This window comes from Pan paniscus, chromosome 20, assembly GCF_029289425.2.
Source record: "Pan paniscus chromosome 20, NHGRI_mPanPan1-v2.0_pri, whole genome shotgun sequence".
In the NCBI taxonomy this organism is placed as follows: Eukaryota; Metazoa; Chordata; class Mammalia; order Primates; family Hominidae; genus Pan; species Pan paniscus.
In genome coordinates, this window is record NC_073269.2 from 23,894,100 (window position 1) to 23,922,091 (window position 27,992).

Sequence of the window (27,992 nt, forward strand, 5' to 3'; positions counted from 1 at the left end):
ACCAGAAAGCCCAGATTTGAACCTGGCAAAAAGGGCATTCGTGCATCCAAAGCCCCGAAGAATGAGTAAAAAGATTAAGCAACATTTTGGGGTCCAGGGGCTGCATCCTTAACCATCAAGATATCCCGCTTCGCAAAACCTCCAACTTCAAGAGACAACCAGTAGGGTCCATTTCCCATCACGATCACCGCCGCCCCCACCCGCCTCCCCCAGTCCCATCCTTCAGCCCTTTTCCCGGGGCGCCCCCTTGTTCTCTGCTGGCAAAGGGCAGGGTTCCCGGGTCAGGTGACCCAGGTTCAAATCACACGATCCTAAGCTTTCTGTGCTTCCGTTTCCCCACCTATGGAATGGGCAGCCAGTAAAGGGGCTGGTGTGGGGGCTGAACCGGTTCTAAAGAGGGCAAGGGCCCGATGCAGCGCTGGGCGCCGTTATCTCCTCTCGAGCGGGGGCCGCTCCGAGTTCGGGAGGAATGAATGAACGACTGAACCAATGAGCCTTTGTGGACGCGGCCCGCCGTCTCCCGGCCTCTGCGGGCGAGGAAATGGGGGCGCCGGGCCCGGGAGGCCGCAGCCGGCCACCCAGGCCAACCCGGCGGGGACGCGGCCGCCGCCGCAGCCAGAGGGCCGAGCCTGCGACGCCATCACGGAGCCCGGGGCGGGCCCCCAAGGCCGAGCCCGAGCTTCCCACCCCGGGAGCCACCCACCGACGACGCCAGGGCCCGGGCCTCACCCCGAGACCACCGCGCGCGGAGCCACCCCCGCCGCCGCCTCAGGCTCCTCACCCGCCGCCGCCGCCGCGCGAGGCGGGGACATGCAAATGAACCAACGGTCTCCGCAGCGCCGCGCCGCGCAGGCGCAAGCCGCCGCCGAGTCCTGGTGCGCAGGCGCGGGCCGCCGCTGCCCGGCTCTCTTGCGCAAGCGCGCTGTCCGCTTCTTCTGGGCGGACACTCTGGAAGCAAAACATTTCCCTGCTGGGGGCGGCGACCACCGTGAGCGTCCCGGAAGGGGCGGCAAAGACGCCTCCGTCGCCCACGAGGTGGTCTCGTTGGCTTTACCTTGGTTCGCGGTCGTCCTTGGTTATCGTGAGCGTCCGCGGGGCTCCGGGAGGCCAAGACTAGGGGCGCCACAGCGCCTGCGCGCGTACGGCGGCCGGAAGGGGCTAGAGGCGGCTCCCTGGGTGACAACCGCGCGCCCCACCTTTCCCCACGTGGCCGCGAAGACCGGGTGAGACGCTGCGGCTGCCGAGGCCTGTCGCGCGCGGAGTGGGGAGTTGGGGTGCCGCAGGGTCGGGCTGGCGCGACCCTCGGGTACGTGGTTTAGGGGGAAAAAAGAAATGAAAGAATTTTACAGAAGCCGCCTGGGGACGAAGTTCTCGGCTTCCCTGGCATTCGCTTTATTTTCATTCATTTTATTTATTCATTCAGCACCTGTGCACTGAGTGCCTGCTGCGTGTCGGGCCCCGTCCTAGGCAGTGGGGACAAGGAGGCTACAGGGTACAAATAAATGAGTGAACGATGTCGCTCTAGATACAGGTAATGGTGTGCAAATAATAACAGAGTGATGGGACGGGAAAGCAGGGCTGCTCTTTACCTAGAAGTGGTTTTGAAGGCTGTCTCTTTTTTTTTTTTTTTTTTTTTTTGAGACGGAGTCTCGCTCTGTCGCCCAGGCTGGAGTGCAGTGGCGCGATCTCGGCTCACTGCAAGCTCCGCCTCCCGGGTTCACGCCATTCTCCTGCCTCAGCCTCCCGAGTAGCTGGGACTACAGGCGCCCGCTACCACGCCCGGCTAATTTTTTGTATTTTTAGTAGAGACGGGGTTTCACCGTGTTAGCCAGGATGGTCTCGATCTCCTGACCTCGTGATCCGCCCGCCTCGGCCTCCCAAAGTACTGGGATTACAGGCGTGAGCCACCGCGCCCGGCCTGAAGGCTGTCTCTTGAGTGCTGGGAAGGATGAGAAAGGCGGGGAAGAGCAACTTGGAAGGCTTAGATAGAGAAAGTGCGGATAAGGAGGCTGGGTTTTGTTCTGAGAGGGTTGGGAAGCCACTACCGGGCTTTGAGCACGTGAGTGAGGTGGAGTCTAGGCTCTGGGAGTGGCAGGTGACGCCGCCCTTAGGGGAGGCTGGTGTTTGAACCAGAGTGGGTGTGGCTGGTAGAGGGAGATGTGGATGGAGTCTTTTAGAGTCCCCAGCATGTCATGGCACACGTTTAATTTTCTTTTGAGACGGAGTCTTTCTCTGTCGCCCAGGCTAGAGTGTAGTGGTATGATCTTGACTCACTGCAACCTCCACCTCCCGGGTTCAAGGGCTTCCCCTGCCTCAGCCTCCCGAGTAGCTGGGACTACAGGTGCGCAACACCGCACCTGGCTAAATTTTTTTTTTTTTTTTTTGAAACGGAGTCAAAAGGAGTTCAAGCGATTCTCCTGCCTCAGCCTCCTGAGTAGCTGGGATTACTGGTGTGCACTATCTTGCCTGGCCTTTTTTTTTTTTTTTTTGAGACGGGTCTCGTTCAGTCACCCAGGCTGGAGTGCAGTGGCACAATCTCAGCTCACTGCAAGCTCCGCCTCCTGGGTTCAGGCCATTCTCCTGCCTCAGCCTCCCGAGTAGCTGGAAATACAGGCACCCGCCACCACGCCCGGCTAGTTTTTTTTTGTATTTTTTTAGTAGAGACGGGGTTTCACCGTGTTAGCCAGGATGGTCTCGATCTCCTGACCTCGTGATCCGCCCGCTTCGGCCTCCCAAAGTGCTGGGATTACAGGCGTGAGCCACCGTGCCCGGCCTTGGCTAATTTTTTATATTTTCAGTAGAGACAGGATTTTGCTGTGTTGGCCAGGCTGTTCTCAAACTCCTGACCTCAAGTGATCTATCCGCCTCAGACTCCCAAAGCGCTGGGATTATAGGCCTGAGCCACCGCACCTGGACAGCACAGTTTTCTTGATGAGCAGATTCCTGGCTGAGAGAAGGAAACTGGCTTCCAGTTAGGGGCCTTACTCATCTTCTGTTTTACCCTCAGCATGCCCTGATGGATAATAGGGACTGGTAATGCTGCTTCCCCCTTTTAGCCTAGGCTGTTCTCCAGGTAATTCTTACTTGGCCATCTCCAGGCACCATCTTATGTGTTCCAAATCTGTACTTTCCTCCTCCAACTCAGCCCTGTACCAGATCTAGGGGACCTTGGAGGACTCAGGTCAGGGGTGGTCACAGAGCCAGACCTTCCCAACTCAGTCAGCTCAGGGGTGGGTGGAAGGGAGGGGTTGTGGGTTGGGGAGTGAAGCCAGAGAGTGTGGGCTCTCTCTGAGTGGCCAGGAAAGGCAGCCACCTGGAAGGGCTGGCAGAAGCTCCACAGAGGACTGAGAATCCGAAGTATTTGAGACAGGTGTCAATCAATTTAGAAAGCTTATTTTGCCAAGGTTAAGGACATGTCTGTGACACAGCCTCAGGAGGTCCTGACAACATGTACCCAAGGTGGTTGGGGCACAGCTTGCTTTTATACATTTTAGGGAGACGTGAGATATAAATGAATATGTGTAAGATGGTCACAGGTAGAGACAAACGATTGCGTTCTTTTGAGTCTTTGGTCAGCCTTTCACAGAATACACGATTTATATGGGGTACAGGGCAGGTAGAGGAATAGTCATTTATGCCTCAGTCCGACTCATGAATCTGAGGTTTTGTTTGTTTGTTTTTTGTTTTATTTTTTGAGATAGAGTCTCGCTCTGTCGCCCAGGCTGGAGTGCAATGGTGCAATCTTGGCTCACTGCAACCTCCACCTCCCGGGTTCAAGCAATTCTCTTGCCTCAGCCTCCTGAGTAGCTAGGATTACAGGCGCCCACTACCACGCCCAGTTAATTTTTGTATTTTTAGTAGAGACGGGGTTTCGCCATGTTGGTCAGGCTGGTCTCGAACTCCTGACCTCAGGTGATCCACCGGTGTCAGCCTCCCAAAATGCTGGGATTACAGGCATGAACCACGGAGTCAGGCCAAATCTGCATTTTTACATAAACATTAGGGCAGAGAGAGCAACTGGATATGCATTTGTCTCAGGTGATGACTTTCTGTCCTGCACTTGTGAAGATCACCTGTCAATTTACATTGCCAGGGTGACATTCAACAAAATTGTTTTCAGGTAAAGATCTTGAGGGCCACAAGGAATTTCCTGGCCTGGCCGGGGTGGTGGGAGTAGAGTCCCCTACTCCTTTCTCCCTACTGAGAAACTCTTTATATTACTCTTCCTTCACCTTTAACCTTGGAAATCCATAGCAGCCCTTAAAGAGCTCCCTTTTCTTCTGGGGCAGAAAGGAGAGGGGCCTATCTGCAAAAGAGTGAGATGGGACTCCTGCATAAACTTGCTGAATTGCCTCTTAAGTAACAAAGGAAAGGAACTAATAGCTAACATTTATTGAGCCTGTCCATATCCTGTTCTGAGGAAGGTATAGGAGTTGGCTGAATTTTTCACTACTGCCCTATGAAGTAGATTCGTGTTTATCTCTGTTTGACACATGAGGGAATTGAAGAAAAGTGCATCTGGCTGGGCGCGGTGGCTCATGCCTGTAATCCCAGCACGATGGGAGGCCGAGGCAGGTGGGTCACCTGAGGTCAGGAGTTCGAGACTAGCCTGGCCAACATGGTGAAACCCTGTCTCTACTAAAAATACGAAAATTAGCTGGGCGTGGTGGCATGGGCCTGTAGTCTCAGCTACTTGGAGGCTGAGGCACAAGAATCGCTTGAACCCAGGAGGCAGAGGTTGTGGTGAGCCAAGATCGTGCCACTGCATTCCAACCTGGGCGACAGAGCGAGACTCTGTCTCAAAAAAAAAAGAAAAGGGCATTGAAGTGGAGGGCATGGGAACTGGGTTCTGCAGGCTGGCTGCGAGCCAGTCCTTCTCCCGTCAGGCAGTGTGCAGTCCATGGTGGGCATCTGCAGGAACACAGATGGAATGTGTATATCCCATGCCACTGCCTGAAAAGAGAAGCATGGGCCAGAGTGACCTGTTTCTTCTTCCTTTTTTTTTTTTGAGACAAGGTCTTACTTTGTCACCCAGGCTGGAGTTCAGGGATGTGATCTCAGCTCACTGCAGCCTTGACCTCCCTGGGCTCCCACCTCAGCCTCCCAAATAGCTGTAACTACAGGTGCATGCTACCACACCTGGCTAATTTTGGTATTTTTTATAGAGATGGAGTTTCGCTACCTGTCCAGGCTGGTCTCAAACTCCTGGCCTCATGTGATCCTTCCGCCTCAGCCTCCCAAAGTGCAGGCCACCATGCCTGGCCTGAAGTGGAAACTTGATAATTCCAGAACGGAAACTTGATATTACTGCAATAAGCAAGGTGGATATATTGAAACAATTAAAATTTAAAAAGTTGTTAACCTCTGTTAGGCTCTGGACCTAAGGCCTGTTCCTCCTTTTGTTCCAAAGGGATGGTGGCAAATGTTAGGTTCACTCGTACCCTGTCAAGACCTTCAGGTTAAGATCATCTACAGCAGGGGTCCCCAGTTCCTGGGTCACAGACCCATACTGGTCCAGTGGTCCCTGGCCTGTTAGGACCTGGGCTGCACAGCAGGAGGCAAGCGTAGGGTGAGCGAGTGAAGCTTCATCTGTATTTACAGCAACTCCCCATCACTTGCATTATGCCTGAGCTCTACCTCCTGTCAGATCAGCAGCATTAAATTATAGGAGCACGAACCCTACTGTGAACTGCACATGCAAGCGATTTAGGTTGGGCACTCCTTATGAAAATCAATGCCTGATGATCTGTCACTATCTCCCATCACCCCCAGATGGGACTGTCTAGTTGCCAGACAACAAGCTCAGGGCTCCCACTGATCCTACATTACAGTGAATAGTATAATTATTATATTACAATGTAATAATAATAGAAATAAAGTGCACAATAAATGTAATGAGCTTGAACCATCCTGAAACCATCCCCACCCTAGCCCCACCATATCCATGGGAAAATTGTCTTCCACGAAACTGGTCCCTTAGGCTAAAAAGGTTGGGACTGCTGAGCTACAGGTTTGAAACAGAATTGCAAAGGGATTTGGTGTTTTTACCAAGAGTTTTATCTTACTTAACTCTATGTCTTGTTCCCACCTGTCAGAGGGGAAGGTACTGCCCAAGGTTAGTGGGTCATCTAAGTGTTGATACCTACCCCTGGTTTCCAGGGTATGCCTGTACTGGGTTTTACTTGTTTGTTTATTTATTTATTTTTTGAGACGAAGTCTTGCTCTTGTTGCCCAGGCTGGAGTGCGATGGCATGATCTTGTCTCACTGCAACCTCCACCTCCCTGGTTCAAGCCATTCTCCTGCCTCAGCCTCCCGAGTAGCTGGGATTACAGGCGCCCCACTAATTTTTGTATATTTAGTAGAGACGGGGTTTCGCCATGTTGGTCTTGAACTCCTGACCTCAGGTGATCTGCCTGCCTTGGCCTCCCAAAGTGCTGGTATTACGGGCATGAGCCACCATGCCTGGCCTTACTTGCTTATTTTTATTTTATAAGGTGGGTTTGTGTGTATACACACACACACACACACACACACACACACATTTTTTTTAAGAGATATGGTCTCACTATGTTGCCGCAGGCTGGTCTCTCAAACTCCTGTGCTTGAGTGATCCCCCGCCCTAGCCTCCCAAGTTGCTGAGATTACAGGCACAAGTCATTGCTCAGTTCTTTTTGTTTTTAAACAGATTAGCACTTTAAGAAATTGAGCTATAATTTACATACCATAATATTCACTCATTTGATTTAGTAATTTTTTTTTTCTTCTGGAGACATGGTCTCCCTCTGTCATCCAGACCAGAGTGCAGTGGCCCAGTCACAGCTCACTGCAGCCTTGAACTCCTGGGCTCAAATGATCCTCCTGCTTCAGCCTCCCGCGTAACTTCAACCACACGCAAATGCCACCACACCTGACTATATTTTTAAATTTTTTTGTAGAGACGGGGCCTCACTATGTTATCCTTGCTGGTCTCAAACTCCAGACTTGAAACAGTCCTCCCACCTTGGCCTCCTAAAGCACTGAGATCACAGGTGTGAGCCACCATGCCTGGCCTGATGTAGTGATTTTACGTTTTCACAGAGTTGTACAACCATCATCACTATAATTCAAGAACGTTTTCATCACCCAGAAGGAAACCCTATACCCATTAGAAGTTACTCCCCATTCCCTCTCCTCCAGTCCCTGGCAACACCCAGTCTGCTTTTTGTGTCTGTGGATTTGCCTGTTCTGGATATTTCATGTCATTGGAATCGTGCAATATGAGGCTTTTCGTGTCTGGCTTCTTTGACGAGACATCATGTTTTTGAGGTCTATCTCCATTGTAGCATGCTTCAGCACCTCATTCCTTTCTCTGGCTGAGTAATATACCACCATGCGCGCAGACCATTTTATCCATTCATCTGTTGGTAGACTCCGTCTCCTTTTCTTTGTTCTTGTGATTTATTTGTTGAAAACTCTGGGTGTTTGTCCTCTAGTTGACATTCTCTTCCCTAGTAGGGATTTTGCAGATCACATCCCCATGGTGTTGGTTAAGGTGTCAGAGCTGTGCTGTGCAATACCGTAGTCACTCGTCACACATGGCTATTTACATTAACAAATTAAAATGAAATAAAATTACACACTCAGTTCCTCAGCCACACTGCCACACTTCAGCTGTGTGATAGCCACAGAGGCCAATGGCTTCTGTACTAGGCAGTGCAGATAGAGAACGTTTCATCATAGCAGGAAGTGCCCTGAATGCATGATCAGATTCGGGTTTGAGATTTTGGCACGATGACTTCACAGGTGCATTTTGTTCTTGTTTAGGAGGTAGGTGTTGCTGGTTTCTCTTGATGATGTGAGATCAAGCAGTAGACTGAGTTCCTGTCTACCCCTTGTCGGGCTCCCATCAGTTTTACACCTGATGGTTTTGGATCCTGTGGGATCATTATCTGTTTCTCTCCTGTCACGGCTGATCAGCTGGAGTCGGAAGCAGAACTTTTCCTCATCCTCTTTTTATAACCTGGGACCCATTTGTACAAGGGAGGCAGGTTAAGTGCTAGGTTTTTTTAAAAAAAATTGTTACTAATTATTGTAGAGACAGTGTCTCGCTACATTGGCCAGGCTGGTCTTGAACTCCTGGATTCAAGTGATCCTCCCATTTCAGCCTCCTGAGTAGTAGCTGGGAGTACAAGAGCATGCCACCACTCCCTGCCAAGAGCTGGATTCTTGGCCAGTTTTCAGAAGCCTGAGCTGTATTTGTTTTAGTATTATGAAAGCACAGAGTTTGATTTTTTTTTTTTTTGCAACATCGTCTGACTGTCAGCCAGGCTGGAGTGCAATGGCATGATCTCGGCACACTGCAGCCTCCGCCTCCTGTGCTCAAGTGGTTCTCCTACCTCGGTCTCCCCGATTGCTGGGATTACAGACGTGAGCCACCACACCTGGCCCAGATTTTGATTTTGATATGTACTGGATTTTTTTTTAATGCTCACTTGTCTCATCTGTAGCTACCAGGCACCCCTTAGGGTTTGGAAGCTTCCTTGCTTCCTGGTCTCACAAGACGCCCCAGCGTTACCTGCCCCATGACCTGCTGGGACTTGGAATCAGCCATTCCTCCAGAAGCCCTGGCTCCTTGTTTTTAAAGATTTTATGTAGAGACAGGGCCTCCCCATGTTGTCCAGGCTAGTGTCGAACTCCTGGCCTCAAGCCATCTTCCTGCCTTAGCCTCCCAAAGTGCTGGGATTACAGGAGTGAGCCACCTAGCCCTGGCCCCAGCTCCTTTTCGTGGGAAATGGTAGAAACCATACATGGTGTTAGAGGTATTCAGTGCTCCTGTGCTGTCATTTCTTCTAGGCATTTTTAGTTGCTATGACTAGAAAATTAGATCTTTGTTTACCTAAGAGAAAACACATGATGGGTTTATATGGATATTCCCATTTCATATATAGGAGTTCTGAGATTTTTTTTCTCAACTTTATCGAGGTATAGGATGTACTTTTTTTTGAGACGGAATCTTGCTCTGTTGCCCAGGCTGGTGTGCAGTGGTGCAATCTCGGCTCACTGCAACCTCTGCCTCCTGGGTTCAAATGATTCTCCTGCCTCAGCCTCCCGAGTGGCTGGGATCACAGGTGCCCGCCACCATGCCCGGTTAATTTTTGTATTTTTAGCAGAGATGGGATTTCACCATGCTGGCCAGGCTGGTCTTAAACTCTTTACCTCAGGTCATCCACCTGCCTCGGCCTCCCAAAGTGTTGGGATTACAGGCATGCGCCACTGCATCCAGCGAATTGTATTTAATATAGTGTATATCTTATACTATATATGGTACATAAATGATACAAATATATTGCATATGTTTACATTATACAACTTGACGATTTTATATGCATGCAGACTGTGAAATACTCACCTCAATCAACAGTTACCTTTTTCTTTTTTGTGGTGAGAACACTTAGAATCTACCCTCTTAGCAAATTTCAAGTATACCATACAATATTGTTAATTATAGGGAGTTCCGAGTTTTTAGTTGATAGTACGATGTTAGAATCTTTTTTTTTTCTTTTTGAGTCAGGGGCTTGCTCTGTTGCCCAGGTTGGAGTGCAGTGGCACAATCTTGGCCTCCCAGGCTCAAGCGATCCTGCTACCTCAGCCTCCTGAGTAGTTGGGACTACAGGCATGTGCCACCACACTCAGCTAATTTTTATTTTTATTTTGGTAGAGACAGACTTTTGCCATGTTGTCCAGGCTGGTCTTGAACTCCTGGGCTCAAGCAATCCTCCTGCCTCAGCTTCCCAAAGTGTTGGGATTATAGGCATTGACCCACTGCGCCCAACCAGAATCTTTTTTCTTTTATTCTGATTCCTAATAAGATAATCATTATTATTTGCTACATCCGTAATAGTTTCAGAATAACATTACTAGTATCATTATATTAAAGAACCACCTTTCTTAGATAAAATGTAGTAAACTCTGTGTTCTCTCCTACACTTTGTTTTTTTTTCCCAAGACAGGGTCTCACTCTGTGGCCCAGGCTGGAGTGTAGTAGTGTGATCATGGCTCACTGCAGCCTTGACCTCCCAGGCTCAAGTGATCCTCCCACCTCGGCCTCTCAGAGTGCCGGGATTACAGGCTAAGCCATCACACCCGGCCTCTTCTGTATTTGCAGAAGTTCTAGGGAAGTAGGGATATCACCCTTTCCTGTGATAACAGGTGGGAAGAATTTCTCCAGGGTGGTTGTAGGGCTCTGGTCGCTGGTAGATGCTTCCTAAGTGGCGTTTTCAAGGTGGCCAGGCCCTGCCATTGCCTGCTCACCCTTGAGGTAGCTCTCTCTTTGCCCTAACCTTTCAGCTCAGGAGCATCTATCGGCTGCACGCCAACATCAACACAGGCGAAGATGGTCTCCAAGCGCATTGCCCAGGAGACCTTTGATGCAGCTGTGCGCGAGAACATCGAGGAGTTTGCGATGGGGCCAGAGGAGGCAGTGAAAGAGGCCGTGGAGCAGTTTGAATCGCAAGGTAGGGTGGTGTGACTGTCACCTACCATCCTTGGCTCTTAGATGCAAGAGCGATGGGAGAGCCCTGCTGCCCCGCCCCACTGGGGGTGCCACATGCCTGGCATAGAAACCAGGTGCCCATTGGGCCCTGTCCCCTCCAGGTTCTGCCCGAGGCAGGCTGGTTATCCTGCTCCCACCTCTCACCTGCTTCCACCTCGCCCAGATATTTGTGGGCTGGATCCTTCTCATGAGTCTCATTTGATCACTTCCTTGAAGAGACTTTCCCTGACCCTGGCCTGGGAAACAGGGCCCCTGCCTCCCTTCCCTACTCTACCCTACCTCGAGCTTACAGAGGCAGAAGCAGCCTGTGGAAACAGGTGGCATGTTCAGACCAGGTGCAGAGGAGTGTGGTTATGAGGGGCTGTTTGCAATGGTGTGGGTGGGGTTAGGAGATCACCCCTAGCACAACTAGCTCCGGCAGAGACCCTGACTGCAGGGAGCAGGAGTCCTGGGCAGGGGCCACATGATGGGTGCTGGGCCCTGGGGCAGAGGCAGGGGGCTGGGAATGAACACCCCACACTCCCCTCCTCCTGCCCCCATCTCAAGTTCACTTCCCCATTGAACAAACCCAGGGTACAGCCTGAGAGGTCAGAGGTCAGCCTCGTAGGCACAGAGTGGGGTATAGAACACTAGACAGGGGCCAGTGGGACAAGCAAAAGCGTCCAGCACTGTAGGGGCTCCCTGTGGGGGTGCCAGCAGGGGCAAGAATGCAGCCAGAGCCAGGAGGGATGGGAGCCCCAAGGGAGAAGACTGTGGGGTCCCTCCCTCCCCCACCAAGCCCACCAGGCAGCATGTGGCACCTCACTGCACAGACGTGGCCTGTGATGACAGCCTTGTGTGACAACGGCCTCACTACCACTCTGCTCCCTTTGGCTGGCCCACGGACCAGTGGCAGAAACACCCAATACCCTCTACACCCCCGTGATGATGTGGCATGGGCGGGAATAGGGAGGTGGGAGGCTTCTGGAGTGGGGTGGTCCCAGCAGAAGGGTCCTGAGGTGTGATTCCAGCAGGCCCACGGGGATGACAGCTGTCACTTTCTTTCTGACCCCTGTGTGCTTGCTTCCCCCACCCCCAACAGGGGTTGATCTGAGCAACATTGTAAAGACGGCGCCTAAAGTCTCTGCAGACGGATCCCAGGAGCCCACACATGACATCCTGCAGGTAGGAGTGGGCATCCCACACAGCAGGTCCTGCGTCACCTCTGTCTGGGGGCACCTCTTCCCTGTTTCCTGGATGGCAGAATACAGGCTCTGAAGGTCATGCCCTCCCCAGCATGCATGGGCAAGCTTGAGTTTGCAGCCAGGTCTCCCTGAGTCCATGTCCGAGGGCGGCATGCCTTCCAATGCAGGGGATCCCAGGCTCCTGTGGTGGCATGTATGCTGAAATCAGGTAGATGGCTTGGTTGTCCCTGCTGCTGGGATCCCAGAGTCAGGGACACCATAGAGGTGCCCCTCTGGCTTCCCAGAGACAGATGGTCAGGACTCATAGGACGAGAGAGTGGGCTCACAGTAAGGCTGTCACTTACTGAGCACTGACTGTTTACCAGCACTTTCCAGCCAGTCCGTTAGCACTGAAGCTCACCAGTGAAGTAGGTGGTGTCATTCCTGTCTTAGTGATGGGGAAACAGGCCAGGAGCTGGCACTTAACCTCTCCAGAGACCGAAAGAAGGAAGGTAAAAGAACTTCAATGCTTTCCGTAAGGTCGCCCATCAAACTTTGTAATACAGCAGAAGGCTCCGGTGTTTGAGAACCGACTGTGGGCCTGGTTCTGTGCAGGTACTTTTTTCCTGTCTTCTTGGTCACTGTCCAAACAACACCTGCAAGGCTGGGATTTCCCCATTGTAGAGATGGGGACATTGAGATCCAAAGAGAAGAAAAGTCATTGACGTGGGAGCAGGAGGTGCAGTGATAGGAGAGGAAGTTGGAAGAGACGGCTCTGGGTGTAAACCCGGCTTGCCTAAGGCATGACACTTACTTCTCCCTACCTCGGGGTCCTGCCCTCTCCTGCCTTGAGGAGGTCTTGTGAAAATTGCCTCGTTGTTGTTAGTTTGCTTTTTGCCTTTCTTGCCTAATAAGGATGAATTTGTTTTATTATATATATATTTATTTATTTATTGAGACAGAGTCTCACTCTGTTGCCCAGGCTGGTGTGCACTGGTGCAATCTCAGCTCACTGCAACTTCCACCTCCCAGATTCAAGTGATTCTCCTGCCTCAGCCTCCCGAGTAACTGGGATTACAGGCACACGCCACCACACCTGACTAATTTTTTTGTGTTTTTAGTAGAGACGAAGTTTCACTATGTTGGCCAGGCTGGTCTCGAACTCCTGACCTCAGGTTATCTGCCTGCCTTGGCCTCCCAAAGTGCTGGGATTATAGGCATGGGCCACGGTGCCCAGCCTGGATTAATTTCTTTTAAAATGAGTTTGTCTTCTGGCTATCTTTGCATTGGGTGATTCATCTTTTTCCTACTGATTTGTAGATGAAGTTTATATAGGAAGGATCTCAATAACAATATCGTCTATATTGTCTAGCAGTTACTGCTTAAGTACTTCTTAAGTGCTCAGCATTATGCTTAATTCTTTTTTTTTTTTTTTTTTTTTGAGACAAGAGTCTCACTCTGTTGCCCAGGCTGGAGTACACTGGCGCAGTCTTGGCTCACTGCAACCTCTGCCTCCTGGGTTCAAGCAATTCTCCTGCCTCAGCCTCACAAGTAGCTGGGATTACAGGTGCACACCACCATGCCCAGCTAATTTTTTTTTTTTTTTTGAGACAGAGTCTCGCTCTGTCACCCAGGCTGGAGTGCAGTGGCGTGATCTTGGCTCACTGCAAGCTCTGCCTCCCGGGCTCACGCCATTCTCCTGCCTCAGCCTCCCGAGTAGCTGGGACTACAGGCGCCTGCCACCATGCCTGGCTAATTTTTTGTATTTTTAGTAGAGACGAGGTTTCACCATGTTAGCCAGGATGGTCTCCATCTCCTGACCTCGTGATCCGTCCGCCTCGGACTCTCAAAGTGCTGGGATTACAGGCGTGAGCCACTATGCCCGGCCTATTATGCTAAATTCTTAAAATATGTTCTCTTAATCTGTGCTCAGCCCATCTTGCTGGTGAGGTATCTGAGGCTTCCCAAGGATCAGTGACGACCCCCCTGCACCCCGAAAGGTCAGCTGGTGAGAGGCAGAGCTGGTACCCGGATCCAGGAAGCAAAGCACTGAAAGGCCGTTCTACCAGCAGTACAGGAAACTCCGTGTTTGTTTATAACATTTGCTCCTTTTTTTTTCTTAACTGTTCTTTTATTTATTTATTCATTTATTTATTGAGACAGAGTCTCGCTCTGTCGCCCAGGCTGGAGTGCAGTGGCGTGATCTTGGCTTACTGCAAGCTCCACCTCCCAGGTTCACGCCATTCTCCTGCCTCAGCCTCTGGAGTAGCTGAGACTACAGGCGCCTGCCACGACACCCGGCTAATTTTTTGTATTTTTTAGTAGAGATGGGGTTTCACTGTGTTAGCCAGGATGATCTCGATCTCCTGACCTTGTGATCCGCCTGCCTCGGCCTCCCAAAGTGCTGGGATTACAGGTGTGAGCCACCACGCCCAGCCTATTTATTTATTTTTTGAGATGGAGTCTCACTCTGTTGGCCAGGCTGGAGTGTAGTGGCCCTTCCTCAGCTCACTGCAGCTTCCTTCTCCCAGGTTCATGCAATTTTCCTGCCTCAGCCTCCTGAGTAGCTGGGATTACAGGCGTGCACCACCACGCCCAGCGGATTTTTGTATTTTTAGTAGAGATGGGATTTCACCACATTGGACAGGCTGGTCTTGAACTCCTGACCTCAAGTGATCTGCCTGCCTCGGCCTCCCTAAGTGTTGGGGTTATAGGCATGAGCCACTATGCCCAGCCTATTTTTTCTTTTGTAGAGATGGGATCTTGCTATATTGCCCAGGATGATCTTGAACACCTGGCCTCAAGTGACCCTCCCACTTTGCCCTGCCAACATGCCAGGATTACAGGTGTGAGCCAACATGCCTGGCCTTAAATTTTTTTTTTCTTTTTCTATTTCTTTCTTTTTTTTTTTTTTTGACACAAACTCTCACTCTGTCACCCATGCTAGAGTGCAATGGCAGGATCTCGGCTCACTGCAACCTCCACCTCCCAGGTTCAAGTGATGCTCCTGTCTCAGCCTCCTGAGTAGCTGGGATTACAGGTACCTGCCACCATGCCTGGCTAATTTTAAATTTTATTTTTCATTAAGGAAGAGTGGAAATACATTCTTAGCATAAAAGATTCAAGCAATACTCAAGCATTTATAGTAAAATCTGAAAGTCCCTGCCTTGTCCCTCCTACCAGACACCGGGGTTTGCATCTCAGCGGTCAGTTCACAACTGAACCAACCCCCTTCTCAAATGCCCTGCAGCATAATTGACCTTTGTGCATCTTGGCTTAGATGTGTAATAAATGCTTATCTGTTGAGGGAGAAAAAAATTCAACATTGTGATGGCCGTTGAAATTAATCTGTTTGTGTCATAAGATTTGTTGCAAACAGGCTTGTAGAAACAGAAGGTAAATAATGTCTGGAGACTGTCCAGGGAAAAACTGAGCCAGCCAGGCCACATTTATATGTGGGAAGTTGTAGAATGAAAGGCATTAGTCACAGAGACTGAATGACTCCAGGAGTCAATGGGTAAAGCCCCCCACCATGAGCAAGGTGGTGAGCGCCACAGAAAATTGTCATAGGTAGAACACAGCTGGCTCTGCCACCTGCATTTTAGCAACCATCTGTCGATGAAAATACTCTATAAAATATTTCAAGAGATTTATTCGGAACCAAATATGAGTGACCAAAGGCCCATGACACAGCCTCGGGAGCTCCTGAGAACATGTGCCCAAGGTGGTCGGGCTACAGCTTGGTTTTATACGTTTTAGGGAGACATGAGATATCAATCAATACATGTGAGACGTACATTGGTGTGGTCTGGAAAAGTAGGGCAGCTGAAAGCCAGGGCTTCCAGGTCATAGACACATTTAAAGATTTTTCTGGCCAGGTGCTGTGGCTCACATCTGTAATTTCAGCATTTTGGGAGGCTGAGGTGGTCGGATCGCATCGAGCTGAGGAGTTTGGGACCAGCCTGGCCAACATGGCAAAACCCTATCTCTACAAAAAATACAAAAATTAGGCCACGTGTGGTGGCTCACACCTGTAATCCCAGCACTTTGGGAGCCCAGGCAGGTGGATCACCTGAGGTCAGGTGGATCACCTGAGGTCAGGTGGATCACCTGAGGTCAGGTGTTCGAGACCAGCCTGGCCAACATGATGAAACCCTGTCTCTACTAAAAATACAAAAATTAACCGGGCATGGTGGCAGGTGCCTGTAACTCCAGCTACTCAGGAGGCTGAGGTAGGAGAATTGCTTGAACCCGGGAGGCAGAGGTTGCAGTGAGCCAAGATTGCACCATTGCACTCCAGCCTTGGTAACAAGAGCGAAATTGCATCTCAAAAAACAAAAAACAAAAATTAGCTGGGCATGGTAGTGGGTGCTTATAATCCCAGCTACTTGGGAGGCTAAGGCAGGAGAATCACTTGAATCCAGGAGGCGGAGGTTGCAGTGAGCCGAGATCATGCCTCTGTACTCCAGCCTGGGCAACAGAATGAGACTCAGAAAAAAAAAAAAAAAAAAAAGATTTTCTGATTGAAAGAGTTATCTAAAGACCTAGAATCAATAGAAAGGAATATTTTGCTTAAGATGGGTTGTGGAGATCAAGGGTTTATCAAGGAAGCCTCCAGGTAGCAGGCTTCAGAGAAAATAGATTGTAAATATTTCTTATCAGACTTAAAAAGGTGCCAGACTCTTAGTTAATTCTCCCCTGAATCAGGGAAAAGACCTGGAAAGGGAATCTCTGTAGAATGTAGCTTTTCCCCACAAGAGATAGCTTTGCAGGGCCATTTCAAAATATGTCAGAGAAATATATTTTAGGGTAAAATACTTTGATTTCTTTCCATACTGTATTAGTTAGGCTGGAACTTGGTGTCTTATTGCTACAAAAAAGTCTTACGATGATCAGTTATGTCTGACTTCCAAAGGCAGGAAGATAAAATGAGACATATTTGACCGCCACTTCCCATCATGACCTGAAGTAGTTTTTCAGGTTACCTTTGGAATACCTTTGGCCAAGAGGAGGGGTCCTTAGTATGGATGAGGACTTAGATTTTTTTTTTTTTTGAGACAGGGTCTCCCCAGCTAGAGTGCAGTGGTGTGATCTTAGCTCACTGAAACCTCTGCTTCCCGGGCTCAAGCAATTCTTCAGCCTCAGCCTCCCATGTAGCTGACTACATGGTGTGAGCTACCAACACCTGGCTAATTTTTGTATTTTTTTTTAGAGACAGGGTTTTACCATGTTGCCCAGGCTGGTCTTGAACTCCTGAGCTCAAAGCGATACACCTGCCTTGGCCTCCCAAAGTGAAGAGATTACAGGCATGAGCCACCATGCCCGGCCAAGAATTTTATTTTTAGTTTACACATCCTTGCTAACTTAGTAATTCCTTGTGAAATCTTGGTAGTTCTAACCCCAATACTGTGCATCCTCAAAGGCATTTCTGTCAGAAGCTTTTCAAGTTTCTTACAGGGTTTCTGCTGAAGTGCTACACCGCTGTTTGTTATGTAAAATGTGCATAAAAACATTTACCATTGTAACCATTTTTAAATGTAGAGTTCAGTGTCATTAAGTACATTCATAATGTTGTGCAACCATCATGACTATCCATGACTTGCGATACTGAAACAAACTCCATGTTCCTCTTCCCCTCAGCCCCTAGCAACCATCATTCTACCTTCTGTTGCTGTAAATTTGACTACTCCAGGACCTCATATAAATGGAATCACAGGCTGGGCACCCTGGCTTATGCCTGTAATCCCAGCATTTTGGGAGGCTGAGGTGGGCAGATCACTTTGAGGTCAGGAGTTAGAGACCAGCCTGGCCAACATGGTGAAACCCTGTCTCCACTAAAAATACAAAAATTATCCGGGCGTGGTGGCACATGCCTGTAGTCGCAGCTGCTCAGGAGGCTGAAGCGGGAGGATTGTTTGAACCCAGGAGGTGGAGGTTGCAGTGAGCTGAGATGGTACCACTCCACTCCAGCCTGGGTGACAGAGGAAGACTCCATCTAAAAAAAAAATTTTTTTTTTAAATAAATGGAATCACAGTATTTGTCTTTTGGTGACTGTCTTATTTCACTTAGCGTAATGTCCTCAAGGTATATCCATGGTATACTATGTGCCTGAATTTCTTTGTTGTAATTGTAGTGTTTTTTTGTTTGTTTGTTTTTCTTTTTGGAGACAGAGTCTCTCTCTGTCGCCCAGGCTGGAGTGCAATGGCATGAGCTCAGCTCCCTGCAACCTCCAACCTCTTGGCTCTGATGAATCATGCTGCTATGAACATGGGTGTACAGGTATCTCTTTGAGACTGTGCTTTCAATTCTCTTGAGTGTATCCCCAGAAGTGGAACTGATGGGTCATACAGTAATTCTGTTTGATTTTCTTTTTTGAGATGAATGCTCCGTATGTTGCCCAGGCGAGTCTTGAACTCCTGGGATCAAGTGATCCTCCTGCCTTGGCCTCCCAAAGTGCTGGGATTACAGGCATGAGCCACCACGCCTGGCTTCTCTGTAGGTTTGAATTGCATTTTTCCTAATGATTAGTGATATTGAGCATCTTTTCATGTATTAGTGGCCATTTGTATGTATTCTTTGTAGTAATGTCTATTCTAGTCATGCACACTGGTGTTAATTTTTGTTGTTTTTTGTTTTTCAGTTCTAATCTCATTTTAGCAAAAACTTACCTTTTTAAATATCCTGTTGCATTGTAACATATACTTAGGTCCACAAATCTGAGCTCAGTGAGAATTATCCCGTAGGCTTCTTTGTTTTTCGTGTCAGTCAATGCCAAATCAAAGCCCTTTGGGCTGGTGGTTTCTGTAGAACCACCCTGATTCAGTCTGAGGGCAAATAATCTCCTACACTTCAGGCTCACAGATTCATCTTTGGCTCATGCTAAGACATGTCCCGAGGTCATGTAGTTGAATGGCAGCTAAACTTATCTGAGTTGTTTAAAGTATTTTCTCCCCAGTGGCTTAGAGTTGAATTTGGATAAATCTGCTCTCTGTACAGTGTAACCACATTTGGCAGGTGCTCAATAAATGTTTGTGGAGTGAATGAGAGAGATGAAAGGAGACATCAGGATGGGTATGTCTGGTGAATGTGGCTTTCTCCTTCCTTGGAGAGCTGACCATTGACAGGTGTGCCAGTTTGTTACAGCTGTGTGACAAACAACCCAAACAACAGGCATCTTATTGTTTCTTGTGATTCTGCCTGGTTGGGCTCAGCTGGACGGTTCTTCTGCTGGTATCGCTTGGGGCCTCTTGATGGCAGGTAGGGCTGGAATGTTTAATAATGTCTGCATTTATGTGTGCAGCCCCTCGGCAGGGACACTGAGTTGTCTGGATCTCTCTCTCTCTCTGTCTCTGTGTGTGTGTGTGTGTGTGTGTGTGTGTGTCAGTCTTCCACGCTATGGCCTCTGAAGCTCAAAGCTCCTAGAATCACAGGTCTGGAAGTTGCCAGAGCTGTAACTTGCCCCACATCACTTCCACTGCAGGCCCAGATCCCAGGGGAGGGAACCTTGCAGGGGTCCAGACACTGTTGCTGTGGCCATGGGTTCCTCTTGCCTGAGCTGATGCTGAGGTTTCTCCCATGTCTCCCAGACGCTCAGTAACCTCCAGGAGTCTGTGGCCAGCTCTTGCCCCCAGGAGGTGTCAGCATACCTCACCCGCTTCTGCGACCAGTGCAAACAGGACAAGGCCTGCCGCTTCCTCGCGGCCCAGAAGGGGGCCTACCCCATCATCTTCACTGCCTGGAAGCTGGCCACTGCAGGTGACCAGGGCCTTCTGCTCCAGTCCCTCAATGCCCTGTCGGTGCTGACTGATGGCCAGCCAGACCTCCTGGACACCCAGGGCCTGCAGCTTCTCGTGGCCACGCTGACCCAGAATGCTGATGAGGCTGACCTGACCTGCTCTGGGATCCGCTGTGTGCGTCACGCTTGCCTGAAACATGAACAGAATCGGCAAGACCTGGTGAAAGCTGGTGTGCTGCCTCTGCTGACTGGTGCCATCACCCATCATGGCCACCACACTGACGTGGTCAGGGAAGCCTGCTGGGCCCTGCGTGTCATGACCTTCGATGACGACATCCGTGTGCCCTTTGGCCACGCCCACAACCATGCCAAGATGATTGTGCAGGAGAACAAAGGCTTGAAGGTGCTCATCGAAGCCACCAAAGGTAAGAGCTGGGGGCCGACACGAGCCAGCGAACAAAGTGGGCGGGTCAGATATGACCAGAGTGAGAGTCAGGGCTCAGGACTGCTTTAGGCACGGCAGGCTCAAGGCTCCACTCGCCCCTCGGCTTAGACCTGCCTGCATGGCAGCCCTCGTGAAGAGTCTCCCCATGTTTTCTAGTGGCTCCAGGAGAATTCCAGGCCAGCACTCAGGGGCCAGGAGCAGGCCACAATCCCATCTCTGGAGCTGTCTGGGGAAGGGGCTTGCTGTGTCCAACTCCAGGGGCTGAGAGTGGGGAAGGGGGACCTCCCCAGAGGGAAATAAGAGGACTGGGGGAGGCTGGCTGGCATGCACCATGGCAGTCTCAGCTGGATGTGTACACGCTTGATCATATTCAGCCACAAATCCTTAGGCATATTCATGTGTCTGGCTCCAGGGTGACCATGGTGAGCCAGCCCTGGGAGGTCACAGTGCTGACCGTCAGACCCTAAAGCTTCTGTCTTAACCCCTACCCCCATCCCATCCACTGAACCCACCAGAAAAGTCCTGATTGACACACAGAAGGTGTCAGAAGGATGAGTTCCCCTTTCTTGCCTGCCCCGTCACTCTGGTTCTGTGGCCAGGCCTGTGTGGGGGTTCTGGCTCTGTCTGCTGAGGAGATGGGCCCACCTCAGTTTCCCTTCCACACCTCCAGCAAGGCTGAAAATGAGTCCCGACCTTCTGCAAAGTCAGGCTGCTTTTCCAGGAGGTAGCTCACATCTTTCCTGTTTTATTTATAGGAGCTCCAATCAGTTAGGTTTCTGCCAGAGACAGGATATGTATATATGAAGAGACTTTTTGATAAGGAATGGGGTCATGCAATTATGGCAAGTCTGTACTCCATAGGGCAGGCTGGAAACCCCCAGGCAGTCCCCTTTTCGGGGAAACACCTCAGTTTCCTTCTAAGGACTTCAGCTGATGGAATGAGTCCCATTCACATTGTTCAAGGTCATCTCCTCTACTTAAAGGCAACTGGGCTGGGCATGGTGGCTCATGCCTGTAATGTCAGCACTTTGGGAGGCTGAGGTAGAAGGATTGTTTGGGCCCAGGAGTTCAAGACCAGCCTGGGCAACATGATGAAACTCTGTTTCTACTAAAAATACAAAAATTGCTGGGCGTGGTGGTGGGCACCTGTAATCCCAGTTACTTGAGAGGCTGAGGCACAAGGATCTCTTGAGCCTAGGAAGCAGAAATTGTGGTGAGCCAAGATCACGCCACTGCACTCCAGCCTTGGTGACAAAGCGAGACTCTGTCTCAAAAAAATTAATAATAATAATAATAATAATAATAATAATAATAATAATAGATAGCTGATTGTGGATGGTAACCATGTGGACAGAATACCTCCACGGCAACACCTAGATTGGCATTGGGTGGAACTGCAGAGGGCTACAGGTGGTCACAGGAACTGACCGTCGCAGCCCTGTGTAGGTGCAGGATCTTCGCCCTCTTGGCGTGAGTGCCAGCACCTGCTTCCTGGTGCAGCGCCTCTGGGCTCCATCTGCGGCTCCTGTGTTCAGTTTTGGCCACGTCAACCCAGTCCGTATGTGTCCCTCTATGGTTCTGGAGTTTCCTGTTGCACTTAGAGAAGCCATTCCTACCCCATGATCATAAAAATAGTCTTCAGATGTCTTTTTTTTTTTTTTGCACTATTATAGTTTTCTTTTTTTAGGTGAGACCATGAGTTGGTATGGAATTTATTTGGGGCATGATGGAAGGAAGCGGGTTGGGGGGCACATTCTTAAGTCTTCCCAGCAGCCAGCAGGGGGCACTGCAGGCCCAGGTAGCCCCTGGTGTTCCCTGGGGCCTTCCTAGTGCCCGTGGCCACTCCAATAGGCAGAAGGGCTGGACTCTTCCAGTGGAGCAGGATCTCCACCAAAACGGAGGGCCCTGCGGCTGGTTCTTCCCGCCCCCACCACCGTCTCCCTTTCTCCCTGCAGCGTTCCTGGATAACCCTGGCATCCTGAGCGAGCTCTGTGGAACCCTGTCCCGCCTGGCCATCCGCAACGAGTTCTGCCAGGAGGTCGTCGACCTCGGGGGCCTGAGCATTCTGGTGTCCCTGCTAGCCGACTGCAATGACCACCAGATGAGGGACCAGAGCGGCGTTCAGGTATGAAGTCCCCCTGGCCCATTGCGTGCTGTCCTTCTGGGTCCCAGTCAACCGGATGAGCTATAGTCAGAACAAGCCAGCCCTGCCTGCCAATGTCGGAACCAAAGTGCAGTTTTTCTTTTCACGGACCCAAGGGCAGGAACCAAAAGTCGGGGGGGAAACAAACCCACCCGCTCTCCCTTATTGTCCTTTTGCACCAGGAAAAGGATAGTAGGAAGCACAGGGTTGGGGTGTGTCGGCCAAGGCTGGGATACTTGGGTTAGTTCCCGCACCTCTTCCTCAGTTTCCCTAGCTACAGAATAGAGCAGTGTCCCTACTCATTACTCCGTTTAGCAGCCGATTATTGAGCCCTTCTCCATGTGCCCATCCACAGCAGGGAGCGAATCAACAGGTGCCTCCCTATCCAGCTGCAGCTGCAGGAAAGCCCCCAGGGGTGCCACGGTCCTGCGCCCCCAAGCCCAGCTGTTGACGTCAGCCAGCCTCTTTCTGTGCAAGTGGCCAGGAGCTGAATGGGAACCAACTTCAGCAAATGAAGGGATACATTTTGCCCTGTACTCCTGGGCAGTTGGGGGCAGGGTCCTCAGGTTCTCCATCGGGGGATCAGCAGTCCCAGTAGCACCTCATCCACTGTCCTCAGTGCAGGGCAGTTAGCGCCTACCCTGGGTCTGTGGCCGTGGACAGGGGGACCCTGTGCTCTGAAGACCGGCCTGAGTCACATGCCCCTGCTGCCCCTGTCGGGGTAGGGGATCAAGTCACCTGGATGGTACCGTTTGGACACAGGCGGCCTGAGCCACAGGCATCTGCCACCCCTTCTCGTTAGTCACACCCTGCAGTCACACCATACCTGTTGGTCAAACAGCAAAACAGTCCCACATTCTCCCTCAGAGCCCTCTCCCACAACCAGCGGCCTGGCTGGAGGTGAGCGGGCCTTTCCCTTGTGCAGGAGCTCGTGAAGCAAGTGCTGAGCACCCTGCGAGCCATTGCAGGCAACGACGACGTGAAAGATGCTATTGTCCGTGCTGGCGGGACGGAGTCCATCGTGGCTGCTATGACCCAGCATCTGACCAGCCCCCAGGTACCCACCTCGGGGGGCACACACAGTAGCAGGGTGGTGGCTGGAGTCCCAGTTCAGTTTCTGTATCTGCATGAAGCTCTATTCCCCTGCAGGGCCAGGGCAGGGCTGGTGAGGGTCGTGGGCATTGGCTCTCAAATGCTGACCTGCGTATGCATGACTTTGGGTGTCCTGGAGTTACCACCAGCACCCTGCAAAGATCTGACCAGGCCTATTGCCCTTGTCACCCCTAAGAGCTGAGCTGATATTTTTGTCACCCTGCCATTATTACACAGGAGTTGCCAGAGACCCACGGAGGGGAGGCCGCAGGGTGTTCACCAGGGGTTGGTGGCCACGGCAGGATGTTGTGGGGGGTCTATCTGCTGCATCTCAGCCTTTCTGTGACTGGCCCCTGCAGGTGTGTGAGCAGAGCTGCGCGGCCCTGTGCTTCCTGGCCCTGCGTAAGCCCGACAACAGCCGCATCATCGTGGAGGGTGGTGGGGCTGTGGCAGCACTGCAGGCCATGAAGGCACACCCGCAGAAGGCCGGCGTCCAGGTGGGCAGGGCAGGGGATGGGGGCAGGCAGGCTGGGGTGGGATGTGCAGGTAGGTGCAGAGAGGTCATGGGAGCAGGTGCGGTATGCGGGTGGGTGATGGGGCAAAGGCTCAGTCCCTATCCCTATCCCTGTCCCTGTCCCTCCCACAGCCGAGCCCCATAGGGCCAACTTCTTTCTCATCTTGCAAAATGTGCTGAATTCTGCCTGCATTTGCCTCCTTCTCTGCCTTTGTTTTTTCTGCATTTACTCTCCTTTTTTGGGGAGGGGGTAGTTTGGAGGGGCTTTCTGGTGAAACCCTGGAAAGAAAGCTATAACACGTAATCTCCTTCTGTGGGTTTTTTTTTTTTTTTTTGAGACAGTCTCACTCTGTCGCCCAGGCTGGAGTGCAGTGGCGCCATCTCAGCTCACTGCAACCTCTGCCTCCTGGGTTCAAGCGATTCTCCTGTCTGAGTCTCCCGAGTAGCTGGGATCACAGGCATGGGCCACCACGCCCAGCTAATTTTTGTATTTTTAGCAGAGACAAGGTTTTGCCATGTTAGCCAGGCTGGTCTCGAACTCCTGACTTCAGGTGATCCACCCACCTCCACCTCCCAAAGTGCTGGGATTACAGGTGTGAGCCACCGCACCCTTAATCTCCTTTTTTAAAAGTCCCTATAGAGAGATCTGGGGAGAAAGAAGTTGGGGAAGCGTGGATGGGGATCTGCCTGGGGTTTCAGAAAGGTTCCTGCCCCCTCCTTGGGCTGCTGGTCTGAGTTCTGGGTGTGGGACACCCTGTCCACACCTCCCTGGCTGAACCCAGACTCCTCCCTGCAGCCCCCGGGGCCCTCCTCGCCTCCTCACTCCCAGCATAGGATTCTTGGACACACCAGGCTGGGACCCACAGGGGGCCTTTGCTCTCGCTGGCTCTACTCTGGGACACTGACCCTTACCTGGTCTGATCCCTTGTCCACTTCTGGCCACCCTGGCCAGCAGTTCCCCACTCTGCATGCGCTTCCCACCTGCTCTCCTGCTGGTGGTGGGAGCCACCCTGGGAAGCTTCCAGGCAGTGCCCCGCGCCCACCCACAGCAGGTGCACAGGGCACAAATGTCCACTGAATGGGTAGGGATGTAATTGACAGGTGCCTGTGCACAACCACTGTCTTCCCGTGGCCTCACTGCCCCCTTGCCCTAGGGCCCCTTCCTTGGCTCTGTGCCAGCCTCGGGGGACCTCAGGCTCACCAACTCTGAGGCTGAGAGTTCCAAAGCCATAGGATAGATCCTGGAGCTTCCCTGAGCCTGTTTCCTTGCCTGGGAGTTAGCCACGCCTTGTGGGGCTGCCAAGAGGGTAAAGTAGAGAGATGGGTCTAGCTTGATACAGTATAGGCAGCTGCTGGATGTCAGCTGTGGTTATGATCACCTCCATCTTGTTATGATGAAGACCCTGAGGTCAGAGTGGACCCCACCCCAAAGCCCCATCTGGCAGCTCACAGCTGCTCTCTCCTACAGAAACAGGCTTGCATGCTGATCCGAAACCTGGTGGTCCACGGCCAGGCCTTCTCGAAGCCCATCCTGGACCTGGGGGCTGAGGCACTCATCATGCAGGCCCGATCTGCCCACCGTGACTGTGAGGATGTGGCCAAGGCCGCCCTGCGGGACCTGGGTTGTCATGTCGAGCTCCGAGAGCTGTGGACAGGCCAGAGGGGCAACCTGGCGCCATGACCCCAGGCCCAGTCTGGGCCGTGACTCTGGGTGAGTCGTGTGACTCAGGAATGGGGGTAGATCCATGTCCTCCACTGTCCCCCATTAGTTCTGTCCCCTTCACAATGAGAAGTGTTTTCTGGCAGGCCCTAGGTAAAGGGTCGGGGGAGGGGGGAGCCTTGTAGGGAGGCCTCTACACAGAAGAAAGCAGCCCCCATGTCCCAGCCACTTCTGGGTCCCAGCCAGCAGCACGGATGTTACTGTCCTGCTCCTTCCCCCTAGCCCCACGCCCTACCAGAAGGGGCAAAGGGCACGTCCCATCACTCACTGCCCTGTCTGAAATGTGGCAGCCACTGTGGGCCAGGCTCAGGGCAGGGCAGGTGATTCCAGTGGGGTTGGGCTCCCTGGCGCCTGCTGCTTACTGCAGTTTCATGCAGGTCTCTGCTCCTTGTCTTTCTTACCTGTAAAATGGGTCTCAGATGCCCCGCCCTGCTTGGCCCCAGCTTGTCTGTCTCTGGGTCCTGGGCCAGCCAGGGTACCTGATAATAAAAGATCATTGGGTGAACAGCGGAGGGGTCTCTTCCATAGCTTGGCTGAGCATGGGGGGCCGCAGTCAGTGGCCTCAGAGTGTGGGGGAGAGACAGACATTTTGGTGGGGGGGCCATGGAGTCACTGAGGATAGCAAAGGGGTTTTGGGAACAGCCAGGGATCTAGGATCCGCTGTCACCCTCAGACAGGCAGGCGCTGAGGCCATGGTCAGGATCACTGTTTCTGACGTGTACCACCTGCAGGGCCGGAGGGCTCCACGTTCATCCCCTACTCAGCTCTGCGGCCTTGAGCAAGTGAAAGAACCTCTCCGAGCCTCAATATGCTCCTCCTAAAGTGAGGAGTAGGGCAGTGATAGATCGCCCTCTGAGAGGTGTTGGACCAGGCTGAGCACATGGAGGGTGTCCAGTTGTCTTAGGCTGGGTGTCCTAGGTACCCAACCTCTTGTCTCTGAGCCTCGATTTCCCCATCTATAAGATAGACATCGGCTGGGCACGGTGGCTCATGCCTGTAATCCCAGCACTTTGGGAGGCTGAGGTGGGTGGGTCACTTGAGGTCAGGAGTTCGAGACCAGCCTTGCCAATATGGTGAAACCCCGTCTCTACTAAAAAAATACAAAAATCAGCCCAGTGTGGTGACGTATGCCTGTAATACCAGTTACCTGGGAGGCTGAGACAGGAGAAGTGCTTGAACCCGGGCAGCAGAGGTTGCAGGGAGCTGAGATCACGCCACTGCACTCCAGCCTGGGCAACAGAGCAAGACTCTGTCTCAAAAAAAAAAAAAAAGACATCATTGTTGTTGCCCTCAGTGACCACCCCACCCCAAGCATTCTGGGGGTGCCCAGACAGCTGTGGCCCTGCAGACCCCAGCTCTTCTGCTCTGAAGTCACACTCAGAGGTCACACCATGGTCACTAGGTGGCTTGTGCATCTCTTGTGGCCTGACGGGGGTCCGGGCAGCCTCATGACCACTGGTGTGTGCCCCAGCCTTCCTGCCCACACCTTGGAGGCCTCTCCCCTCTTGGACCCTCGCCCCTGCTTGTCATGTGCCTCCCCGAGCCCCAGGATGGCCTGGGCTCAGTCCTTGACCTCAGTCCTTGACTCCTTTCCCAGCAGGCCCCCAGCTTCCGTGGAATCCAGCCGATGCAAACAGCTGAGGAGCGTCACCCTGGCTGCACCTCTCCGTGGTGTCCCCGTCTCCCCTGCCCCCAGCAGGAAAGGGTGCTCTCAGCTCAGCAGGGCTGGCCCAAACCTCTGACCCAGTCACCCCGCCCTATCCCTCCTCCCTGGAGACTCCCAGGATGTGGGAGAAAGATCTCGAATCTGCCCCAGACTGCCCTGACTTAACTTCTGGGCCAGTGTGACCTTGGGCAGTTCTCAAGCATTTCTTCATCTGTCATGTGGCAGGGTAGGTGCTCCTGAGCTATTTCGAGGACGGCCTGCAGTGCTGGCCCTGTCATTCCTGCTCCAGCCTTGCTCTCAGTCTGCCCATGGCTCCCCTTTGCCTTCTACATAAAACCAAACCTGTCTGTGGTCCCAGCAACTTGGGCTAAGGCGGGAAGATCACTTGAGCCCAGGAGTCAAGGCTGCAGTGAGTTAGGATGGCACCACTGCACTCCAGCCTGGGTGACGGATCAAGAGCTTGTCTCAAAAACAAACAAACAAACAAAAAAATGCACTTCATGCCCTGCAGACCCAGTGTGGCCCAGGCCTTGCCCATTTCCCAGTCTTTCCACTGCACTCACTCCCTATTCCCCCACCCCAGGGCCTTTGCACAAGCCCCCATGTGACAAGCCATGCCCTCTGCCTAGAAGTGCCCTTCCCTTGGCCTTCCCTGTGGCCGGCTCCTCCTAGCACATGAGGTTTCAGCTCACGTTGCCTTCTCCAGGAGAGACCCCCATCTCATCACCTCATGTGCTCTGGCTCTGACACTGGGCCCCATCTGAGGTCACCTCATTTGTGAACTCTCCTGTTTGTCTTGCCCCCACCATCGGCTGGCTCCCTGCAGGGAGGCCCCTGTCCCCACTTGCTGTGCCTTCAGCTTCCCGTCAGTGTTCTTGAATGTTCACCTGAATAAACTGACAAGCACTCGAGGTCCCTGCCAGGTGGCCCCAGCGTCCTCCCCTGGGCCTGGGCCAAGCTGCAGGCTTCTTCAGGAAGGGG

At 51.9% G+C, this 27,992-nt stretch overlaps 2 protein-coding genes across 25 annotated transcripts in view; one reads left to right on the forward strand and one right to left on the reverse strand.

Moving 5' to 3' along the window:
• SUGP2 (SURP and G-patch domain containing 2) overlaps window positions 1-1,152 on the reverse strand; it is a 42,918-nt gene extending 41,766 nt beyond the window's left edge. For 7 of the 16 annotated variants that reach the window (XR_010110855.1, XR_010110854.1, XR_004667843.3 and 4 more), the window contains exon 1: window positions 782-880. Coding sequence is in view for 4 of the 16 variants with exons in the window: in XM_034945252.3 (XP_034801143.1) it covers window positions 782-812 (31 nt within the window). In the remaining 12 variants the exon portion in view is untranslated. Of the gene's footprint in view, window positions 1-729; window positions 904-1,054 lie in introns of those variants that run through there. The other 9 variants (XR_010110857.1, XR_010110856.1, XM_034945253.2 and 6 more) reach the window with 3 other exon arrangements.
• Window positions 857-27,988, forward strand: ARMC6 (armadillo repeat containing 6). 9 transcript variants are annotated; one of them, XM_008971003.5, is made up of 10 exons: window positions 1,188-1,306; window positions 1,424-1,531; window positions 10,328-10,494; window positions 11,614-11,696; window positions 19,283-19,856; window positions 21,832-22,001; window positions 22,945-23,076; window positions 23,471-23,608; window positions 25,094-25,336; window positions 26,943-27,988. In XM_008971003.5, exons 2-9 carry the CDS (start codon window positions 1,503-1,505, stop codon window positions 25,304-25,306), a joined length of 1,506 nt encoding a protein of 501 aa, XP_008969251.2. In that variant the 5' UTR covers window positions 1,188-1,306; window positions 1,424-1,502; the 3' UTR covers window positions 25,307-25,336; window positions 26,943-27,988. The 9 variants fall into 9 exon arrangements, with proteins under 9 accessions (XP_003817788.2, XP_034801148.1, XP_034801147.1 ...); XM_055102944.2 differs by having other exon boundaries at window positions 1,196-1,306; window positions 26,946-27,988; XM_034945257.3 differs by lacking the exon at window positions 1,424-1,531 and having other exon boundaries at window positions 1,048-1,223; window positions 26,946-27,988.
• The last annotated feature ends 4 nt before the right edge of the window (window positions 27,989-27,992 follow it).